General features: G+C 32.8%; 1 protein-coding gene across 1 annotated transcript; it reads left to right on the top strand.

Annotated features, from left to right (window-relative positions):
• Positions 1-3,911: 3,911 nt before the first annotated feature.
• Positions 3,912-4,474, top strand: LOC149144628 (uncharacterized). Its single transcript, XM_089446992.1, has one exon. The coding sequence runs from the start codon at positions 4,158-4,160 to the stop codon at positions 4,365-4,367; it is 210 nt and encodes a 69-aa protein (XP_089303118.1). The 5' UTR covers positions 3,912-4,157; the 3' UTR covers positions 4,368-4,474.
• The last annotated feature ends 6,859 nt before the right edge of the window (positions 4,475-11,333 follow it).

An 11,333-nucleotide genomic window follows, 5' to 3' on the forward strand; every position in this document is an offset into this window, starting at 1 on the left:
ATTCAGCATCAAAATCCTAAATGTGTTTTTTTTAAAAATTAAAATATATTTAAATTTTAAAATATATTTGATTTAAATATATAGCTATAAAAAATTAACATTACACCTAATATTTAGACCATCATTAATATTTGATTTTATAAAATCCATGTAGATATCTTTTATTAGGTCTTGTGGGGCCTAAATGTATTTAGGATAACATTGCCTCCTTACTAAAATGTAAATGACATGTAAAAATTCGAGATGTCACAACAAGAACTCCACTTAATGCAATAATCACATTTAATTATGAAATAGTGATCTATCTTTTGCACTTTTATAATATTTATTTATTATATAAGAATATATGTGTAATTTAATTTAATTTATAAATGAAATGGTCTTTTTATTAGAATTCGAAAATACAATCTTAATTAAGATTGTGATCTTTTGTTATTTAAAATATATTCTTGAATACAAAAATGGATTCAATATTCTAAAAAATCTCTACGATACTCTGAATTTTACAAATTAAATAATTTAAACTCAATTTTTTAAAAATCTATATCCGATTTTGATTAAAATTTATGTATTCAAAACAATATTAATGTAATTATATTTACTTTTATAAATTTCATATTAATAATAAAATATTTTAGTATACCTTAATTAATAGATGTTTTGGTTTTTATGAGATTTTTTTTTAACTAAAGTAAGTTGTTTATATAGACTTTGAGTATTTGGTTTTTTTAGGACATTGATTTAATTTATGCATTCAAAAACATATTTTTCAATGCATGGAATTCATTTATGTATTGAAAAATGCATTTTAAATAATAAGAAATCACTTTCAAAATCTTATCTCTAAAAACCAAAAGATTTATTATTTAGATTGAGTAAAAAATTTATATAATTAGAAATCACAATCTCACTCAAAATTATATCACCAACTTCCAACACGAAACAGCAAAATATTTGTTAATTAAACCAACCTAGATCCATCTTAACTTTGGATCTACCAAGTGTCAAGAGGGATCAAATCTCTTTTCACTTTAAAAGAGGTTTATATCTCAAGAGATTTGATCCCTCTAGAGGTTTGGTAGATCCATAGTTAAGATGAATCTAGGCTCGTTTTAAAAATAATATTATGTCTCAAATATATTTAAGTAATAGTGTTTTGTTTGCTAAAAATTAATATAAATTATAATATATTAATAGTAATTTAGGTTGACAAATTTGAAAATAAATAAATATATTCATTTGTTATTTCTTTAAATTATTAATTTTTAATTGTTGAAATTTAAACTTGTTAATTAATAAAAATTAGTTATTATCTTAAACATAATTTGGCATAGTCTAAATAATAGATGAAATGGTTTTTTGATTCGAATTTGACAATACAATTTCTAATAAGATTATAATTTTTTTTTTTTGTTTCTAATATACTTTTGAACACATAGATGGATCATACACCCTAAAAAAACCCTAAAGACTTGATTTATTATTTATTATTTTTAAATTTCACTTATAAATTGAGATAGATATTTTTTTTTTTTTTTTTTTTTTCTTTACTATAATTATTAGTAAAGTGTTTAATGGGTCTTTCATCTATAGATATTTACATTGATTAAATCATTAATATATATAATTATATTTTATATTAATTATTTTAATGGACCATGCACCTAATTTTTATAATAGGTTTATTAATATGTTGAATTTTGATGGTCAATTAAAGTACAATACATTAATATTAGTTATTTTTTATTAATCATAATTGATTTTAAAAATATGATTAAATTATGATTTTTAATTTTTATTAAATTAAATATTATATATAAATATCACATAAGTATATAACTTACTAAACCATTAATATTAGTTATTTTTTATTTATCATAATTGATTTTAAAAATATGATTAATTTATGATTTTTAATTTCTATTAAATTAAATATTATATATAAATATCACATAAGTATATAATTTACTAAACCATTCACTTTTAGTAGTTGTATTTGATTGTGTTAAAGTAGTTTTTGAGAAAAATATTATGACATGTGGTTTGGTTATAATAGATAATTTTGTACTCTATATTGATTTAATCTATTAATTTTTGCACATGGTTTTGAAAGAGCCCATAGTTTTGCAATTTATATTTATCCAATTTATTAATTTTTGTTTGATAAATTTTCTTTTTATAAATAAATTCCCATAATGAAATTATTTGACTTTCATTTAAATTTTACATATTATATTTATATATGTTTTAATTTAACTTTTCATTATTTGACTTTCATTTAAATTTTACATATTATATTTATATATGTTTTAATTTAACTATTAATCAAAACATATGAATTTTATTTTTTTATATAAATTTTGTTATAAATATTAACAAATTTTCTTACATTATATCTACACATTTCATTTACACTAAATTATAAAACATCTATCAACACAATTACACCAAAATTATATACAACTTAAATAATAAAATAAAATAATATAATTAGTTTAAAAAATAATAAATGCGACATTGATTTTTACACCTAACCTCTTTAATGTTAAATGTTAAACTTTACATCATATACATCATATTATAGTATTGTTTTGTCCTTGCAACCTACTCAAAGGAGCTCTACCTTCTCAATTAACTTTTATATTGGTAAGGTTTCACAATCTGCAACATTGCACACTTCATAATCACTATTCTCTAGACTCTCTTGGTACAAGCCCCTAGGCCTAACAACTAACCCAACTTTTTGTAATGTGACTTGTCATGTATCGTGGGCTTGTTGGGTCCTAATCCCCCTTGAAGTTGGATCACCTTTAGATGAAAAAAACCAAAATAATGTAAAGCCTCTTTTCATTGTAGTACACCATTATACTTTTGAAAATTCATTGTATGTTTATCAATGCATTTTTGAAGGTCGTAGCACATGGATGGTAACCTTTAATTTTGTTGTTTGATTGTCTAAATAATTAATATGCTAAGTCAAACTTTGCTTGCTTCATAAATATTTAGCAATTTTAAATAATTTAAATCAAAGCTTTACTTACTTCCAATAATTAATATTAAATGCCAATATAGGAAGGATTTTCTAAAATTAAAATGATGTGCAATTATATTATTATTTATAAAAATTATATTATATTACCATATTTAGTTAATATTTTTTTAATTATATTAATACTAGTTAAATTATTAAAAAATAAAAGCTAAATCTTGTTTTTTTTAATGAATCTCTAATATTTATAATAAGGTTGTTTTCTTAGAAATTTCAAACTTACAAGTTGTGGTTGTGGTTTTTTTTCTATTTTCACCCTTAAATAGTGGATGTGGTATTTTTTTCACCTTAAATAATGGATGTGGTTGTTTCCTTGAAAATTTCAAACCTACAAGCTTCTGGTTGTGGTTTGGAGTGTCTATTGAATGTTTGTTTCATACTTTTGGAGAAGGTGGTTTGGAGTTTAAAGTTCAATTTTCTATGATTTATATATTGTGGATGTGATTGCTTACCTAATGTTTTCACCAAATTTATCAACCACGTTTTAATAAACTCGAAAATGACTTTAAATAAGTCATTGATGAAAGTAATTGGAAATTGCGTTTTTTTAATAAATTTTATTTTATTGAGACAATGGTCAAATTGTTATTAGGTAAACTTTTGTCTGGTCAAATCACAACCCGAACCATAGGTTCATTATTGTGGGTCGGGGTTTTTAAAAAAGGTGCGCTCTTTCCTGCATAGCAATGATTATATGAAAAATATATTATATTTATATTTTTAATTTAAAAATAAATAATTTAATACCACCTATATACTTTTAATAAAAAATTGCTTTTAACTCCAAAAGTAGATATCCTACTTCTGATTAAATACAAGATATATTCCAAGAGTTTCGAACACGCAACCTCTAATTACTCGTTCGGATTCCTATTTCTTCCGCTCCTTTTGACCCACCCGCCTCAATAGTTCCTAATTGTGCTTAAGTACCAAACATATTCCAAAGAGTTTCGAACACGCAACCTGTAATTACTCGTTCGGATTCCTATTTCTTCTCCTCCTCCTGATCCACCTGCCTGAATTCGATACTCATAGGTTGCTCGCGTTGTGCTTGAAGGATTCCATCTCTGCGCGTCCGTCTTTGGAGAAAGCTCGCAATTTGATTATAATGGCGGACTGGGGGCCGGTTGCCGTGGCGGTAATTTTGTTCGTCTTGCTGTCGCCGGGGTTCTTGTTTCAGTTTCCCGGCAACTGTCGGAGCATGGACTTCGGTAACTTCGAGACTAGCGGCAGATCGATTCTGATACACACACTTATATTCTTCGGGCTCTTGGCTCTGTTCACTGTTGTCATCGGAGTACATATTTATACCAGCTGACGGACGAGGCTTACCGGCGCTCCGGAACTTATCCCTGGCTTGATTTGTTGAATGCTCATCTTTCTTTAATTTTCTCTCTTAAATAAACCCTATGTTATTATGATTTTCCTGCTGTTTCATATACGTAAACTCCCTGGTTCTGGGAGAACTGTGTGCATTTGATATTTTAATAAAAGATTGACAATTGTTATAATTGGGAGGAAAATGCTTAATGCTCAATTATTACGGTCACTGGAAGACAAATTGCAGCGCTATACATACCAGGATGTAAAGTATAGCAAGAATTTACAGATCTGAGAAATGTTCCTTTTTCCTTTTCCGTTTATACAGTATATCAAATTTCAGAATATGAAATTTAAGCAAAATATAAAATCCAACTGTTTTCAGTAACTGAAAGCTTAAACTGCGAAGCTTCAACAACTGAAGCATCTAACTTTTACGCAAATTCAATGCTCATACTCTTTTACTGTTCACTCAACGGTCAACAATGGGAACTAAATTTCAATTTGAAAGGTATGTCATCACTCAACCCTTCCAATAATGGAAAGTTGAAAAGGAAATTGTAATTCAAAATATCGATATTGAAATTTCTAAATTAAGGTTAAGATCCACCGATAACATGAGCAATAAGGTTGAGGGCGACAAATCTTGGATTATATAAGGGCGACTGTGGCACTCCAGTCGGCCATCAAAATGAACTTGTGTCGATAGTGATTGACGATGTCGTGAATAGAATGAATCGAGTAAGGAAGAAGTGAAAGGGGAAAGTTCAGCAGAACATTGACGCATGTGGATATCAGTGGCCATTCACCACTGATTCAAAGGTTCTCGATTCCTTTTTGGGTAGTTTTTAAACTTTTTGGGAACCATAAATCTAGATTCAACTTTAACTTTTGATTTCTATAATGAGGACCATAAATCTCACAACTTCACAGTTAATATATTTTGAAAATATATGTGTATTAAAGTTATTATTATAAGAAATAACAACTAGTAACCAAGCGTAATTACACATTGATTCATCTTATTTTCATATCATACTTATTGGTTCAATATGACAATCTTTATGAAGCCCTTAACGATAGTATCATTTTATTAATAAAGGAATAGTACACTTATCCAAACATAGGCTCAACTATGTTGCAAAAACTAGTCACTTCTAAACCAAATATGAGGCCTTAAGGCCTTGATAGGAAGTGTCACTCAAAGTTCAACAAGATTCATTTAACAGTAGAGAACATGAATGCTACTCTCTTTCACACATTAAGATTCAGTGTGCAACTTTTCAACTGTTGAACTAGGGTCTATTATCTATCATAATATGGCATCACTATGCCTCCACAACATGAAAGGAGCCCTTCACAACGCTGATAGCGCTGTTTAGTCAATTTAGTGTTTCTAAATTGATGTCATTAATTGTCAACCCGGGGTTCGTAAGCTAATGAAGTGAAGGTGTACTATATGTACTTAAGCAACCTCTTAGATCTTTTTGTCGTTTGGGGGTGTTGTTTGTGGTCAATTTATCTTCCTAAGATGGAATGGAGATTTTATAAACAGATGAGTGAGTGTGTGTGTAAGGTGATTTCTAAATGAGTGAGTGTGTGTTACAGGTGATTTCTAACTACCTTCTAAACTTGCAAAAAAAAAGCTTGAAAGAAATAAATAACTTGAAATGAACTGAAAGCAAAGAACCACTTTCTAATGGCACTAGACACTATTCATGCTGCTGCAAATAAAAAGGTAAGAAAAACTACTTTAAAGACCAGTTATAATATTCAACTCTTCCTAACTCTCTGCTTTCAACATATGGAATTATGAGAAACACGATTAAGAAGTAGTGAGAGATAAGTCTAAAAAGTAATCAAAAATGAGAAAAATCTACTTTAAAGACTAGTTATAATGTTCAGCTCTTCCTAACTCTCTGCTTTCAGCATATGGAATTATGTGAAGCACGATTAGGAAGTAGTTAAATATTAGTCTAAAAAGTACTCAAAGCCAGCTGTAATTTATTAGTATTCTGATCTCTAAAAGATGAACAACTTATGATAAAGAGACCATCAATACGTTAACATACAACTTTGAGAAACTAAACTAGAAATCAGCTATGAAAATAGAGTAAAGGCAGCAACTTTGAATATGTCAACTGAAAATACCATCAGATATAAAGCAAATACACAAAGACAAAACAATCCCGGGTTAAAAACCTGCAAAAACAATACTGATCAGTTTAAAATGAATGCTGGAAATAAAATGACATGAAATAAAATGGTATACTATTATACATGATGAAAGAAATAGAGATTGCTGAAAGCAGGAAAATGAAATCAAACACTATGTACACGGGCTGTCATAGATGGGGGCCCTCCATCCACGCAACCAACTTAAAAGATCAGCTACGAAAAGGTGAACAGAACAGTCTTCTTTATAAAACCAGCATGTCAAAATACAATGAAAAGTGCTGTAGGAACAGCCTTCTAAAACAGAGTTTTTATAACAGAATCAGCGCAGCAATTACAATATTCAAAAAGCTAATCTATAAGCGTTGGCACACGCTTTATTTATAAGCACAGAGGCAACTACTCTCTGCGTGAACTAAGCAACTACAGCCTAACTTATTAACTACGCAGCAACACGCAGTCTTAGCTAATTAACTTGTGCAGCAAACACGTAGGCAACTTCGTGCACTTTTGAGGGAAACGGTCATCATGGGAGACAAATCTATGTTTGGATCCTGTCTTTAGCTGTCTTCGTGGCGTGGAGGAAGTGCCAGCTACGGTTCCGTGTCCCAACTGCTCACGGCTCCCATGCCACCGTTTAGAACTTGACCGTTTGACCGAGGGAATACCTGCATTGACCAAGGGCATACGTGACTGGTTTGGCTCAACCAATAGCATACGATCCATGTGTACATCCAACCCAACATGCCCATGTGGCTCGTTCCTTGAGAAGACACGTGGAGCATATCAAACAACAAAAAGGCTGCGGAATCTCTGAACAGCTGCAGAATTGCTGAACAGCTGCGGAATCTCTGTTTATATGTCAAAAATCTAAACCAACAGTAAAACATAAGCAAAGTTAACTAATTATGCTTAAAGACATCAAATGTAATGATCTGGGTAAGTTTATGCGGAAAATAGAGCAAAAGAGAGGGATAAGTGAGGAAAAGCTGTAGGTAATGATGGATAATCAAGTGCAAGTTAGAGGCTCTACATACCCCCACTACGAGGGTGTTGCATGTCCTCATGCAACGAAAACATTGTTTAATCCACCTGCTGAGATGCCTCTGCTAAGACATCTAGTCTTCTCCTCTTCCTCTATGTGGCCACATTGACTCTTGGTCTTTTCATCAAACATCTGAATTTTAAATTGATCAAAGCTCTGCTTAACTTCCTGCATTTCTTCTTGAGCTTTTTGTTTTCCTTTTGCCAAAGGCCCATATGAAGCATGGTATTATCTTGGACCATCTTGTCCACATTTCTCTGTTCCTTCAGTTTTTCATTTTCTTGTTTGATGTGGCGATTTAGTACCTCTAGCTCAAATACTTCTTGCTTCAGTGATTGAACTTGTTGTTCAAGAGGTAGAACAGTGCTTGGACCAGCAACAGCTTGTTCTAATGTTTCCAAGTAGTTATATACTCTCTGCTGGTCTGGGTCAATCTCTGGTGACCTCTTTGGACTAGGCTCATGCTCAAATTCAGGTTCATGTTCAAATTCAGGCTCATGCTCAAAAGGACTTTCCTCACGTGGAGGGCTAGTCTCAACCTGCTCAACATGTGGAGAGCTTTTCTCAAAGTAAAGTCTTGTAGCAACCTTTTTAGGTGTGCTCAAGTCAATAAAGAATGACTCTTTGTTCTTTGTGGCCCCCATTTTGCTTTGTAACCTGCTGCTCCTTCTCACGGTGGTGATGCTCTGTTTTTCTTTTTGTTGCTTCTGTTTTTGTTTTTGCATCTTCTTGGAAAGGTCAGCCTCATGAAGTTGGGCCAACCTATGTGCCAATGGCTGAGTGTCCTCTTCACTGGAATTTTCAGGAGTAAGGTAGGTTTCTTGGGCTATGGCTTTTCCTTTATCTTTCTTTTGTTTCTCCCTACTCTCCTTTTTCTTTTGAGCAGCTTCTTGTACAATTTCTTGCAGGGTTTCTGTAATGATTCCTTGCGCTGTTTGATCAATGTCTACAGCAGGTTCAGGGTCAATTTCATGTTCAGAATGATGGGCAACATTTTCTTCTTCAACAAGGTCTTGGACAGTTTCTTCTTGGACAGCAGTTTCTGGGGTAACCTCTTCTCTTTTTCTTCTACTCTTTCTAGGCACAGAGGCTTCTCCTGCCTCTTCGAAGTGGTTTCTCACAAGAAATCTTTCCCAGGTATCCCTTTTGGCCTTTAACTGTTCTTCAACTAGTATTTTGACAAGCCCATGATGGTATAAATGTGGCTCAATGTTTCTTGGATTTCTTTGGACTATTGATCACATTTTTCTAAGGCTTGAGAGTAAAAAGTATGGCAGGTTAATGTCATGCTCTCCTAAGAAATGCATCATAATTTTGGCATGATAAACATATAGAACTCCAAACCTTCCCTCACATGTAAAGAATTTTTGTACTAGTAGAAGCAGAGCTGTCCATTCTTCTTTGACAAGATTAACAGGGATTCCTTTTGTAAAGATGCTAGTGTCCATACCTGGATTCTTCAGAATTTGCTTCCATTGATGGTCTTGTACTGATCGGTTTTTGAACCATCTCTCTCCAGTTTGTGGTAGTGAAGTGGCCTGTGCCAAACTGCTCTCGGTGACTGTGAATTTCAGATCTCCTATCTCCACTTGGTTGTCTTTCTCTTTGAAAGAACGTGCAAAATTCTTTGTGACCTCTCTATGATAACCCTTGATTTTTTGAATGCACTGGAGCCAATTTGCCTTTTGCAAAGGGTCTTTGACTTGGGGATATCCTTCCAGAAATTTGGAGCCCTCTGGCTCTGCCCTCAGAAGTTTACCCATCGATTCTCTGGCTCTGTTTTAATACTCTTTGAGGAAGGGTTATACGGTTTCAACAGTGGCTTTAACTCAACAGCTTTACGGCTTCAACAGTGGTTTCCACACAGTAGACTTATGGCTTCAACACAACAGCCGTAATACATTCACAACAGTGGTCAAAGTTTAGCAGAGGAGAGAAACGAAACAGAGTATGGTTACGATGACAGAGTGGTGAATAAGGCAGAGAGATACGGGGATTTCGGTCGAGTAATGGAGAGGATTGGCAATCATTACATTGAATGGCAAAAAACACAACCCGTAAACTATGCAAAATGTTATAACCATAGGTTTAGAAATTAGATCATACCTTAGGTGTCCGCGTTTTGATTCCTTTTGCTTATCTGACATTAACCTTTCATTGTTTGTTGCTGCTACATGACCTTTCAATTTTTGCTGATGACCTTTGGACTGCAGATTCCTTCTTTAAACAGACTGTGGTTTTTTTTTTATGCAGGTGCAGAAAGTGTATTGGCTGCGGAATTGCTCCTCAGCTGCAGAAACTGCAGAAATACCCTTCTGACTGCACAAAACAACTTTAGCTGTGTAAAAATAAATATGACAATGACTTTATTGGTGGAATGGAATGTAATGGATGGATGAATGGAAAGAAATGAGGTGGAGTGAGAGTGGTTGAATGAATAAGATGGTGAATGAAGTGGATGAAATGGCGAAATGAGATGGAAGAGAGAGAGATTTTTTTTTTTGGAAAACATGAGGTGTCAGGTGACCCTGATTTTCACCTCAGGTTTTCTGCATAAGACTGCCAATCAGAGATTGGTTTTCAGGCTTATACACTTATTCTTTTTTTTTTTTTTTTTTTTTCTTCTTCTTCTTTTTTTTTTTTTTTTTTTTTTTTTTTTTTTTTTTTTTTGTTTATCAAAAACCAAAGATTAGGCTGATGGAGGAGAAGAATCCTTCTCCACCAACCTGATTGCAGAATCTTCTTTAAACAACTTGACAAATTCCTCTTTTGAGAGTGGCCTCTGGTAGACTTTCAATCTATGGCCATTCACAATAAGAGGTGTTTGAAGCTCATCAATGGTCTTCACTCGAACTGCTCCATTTTTAAAGACTTCATCAATCTCATATGGCCCAAGCCAATGAGTTTGAAATTTTCCTTTGAAGTCCTTAAACTTTGAATCAAACAATAGTGCCCAATCTCCTTTCTGAAACTTTCTTTCTTTGATGTGTCGATCATGCCATTTAGATCTTTGGTGCTGAACTAGATCGGTCCTTAGAATTGCATCTTGTCTTATTTCATCTAGCTCATTTAGCTGGTCCATTCTGTGTCTTTGGGCTTCTGTGAGGCTCATCCCCAATTGGACTGCCATCTTGAAGGTCTTGATTTGGAACTCAATGGGGAACATGACTTCCTTCCCATAAACAAGTTCATAGGGAGAATGTCCTGTTGTGTTCCTCCATGTAGTTCTATAGGCCCATAAGGCTTCAGGAAGCCTTTCCGCCCAATCTCTTCTATGAAGATGAACAGTCTTGGTGATAATGCCTTCAAGAACTTTATTGGTAGATTCCACTTGGCCATTGGATTGCGGGTGGTAGGGAGTAGATGTTCTATGCTTGATCTTATATTCCTCCATCAGCTTCTCCATCAATTTAGATGTAAATTGGCTTCCTTGATCTGTTACAATTTCTCTTGGGACACCAAAACGAGTAAAAATATCCTCAAAAAGAAATTGAACAACTGAATTTTCAGTGGCAGAAGGCAATGCCTTGGCTTCTACCCACTTAGTAACATAATCAGTACAAACCAGTATATACTTCTTTTGCTTTGATGGTGGATTAATTGGTCCAACGAAATCTAGAGCCCATTTCTCAAAGGGTTTGATGCATACCTGAGGTTGTAGTGGCATTTCATTTGAAGGAGTTGGTCTCCCAACTCTTTGGCAGTTGTCACACCTTCTAACATACTGCTTTGCATCTTTAAAGA

The sequence above is a fragment of the Pinus tabuliformis genome, chromosome X (assembly GCF_031772625.1).
Source record: "Pinus tabuliformis cultivar Carrire ecotype Pingquan chromosome X, CPIR1, whole genome shotgun sequence".
NCBI classification, from domain to species: domain Eukaryota; kingdom Viridiplantae; phylum Streptophyta; class Pinopsida; order Pinales; family Pinaceae; genus Pinus; species Pinus tabuliformis.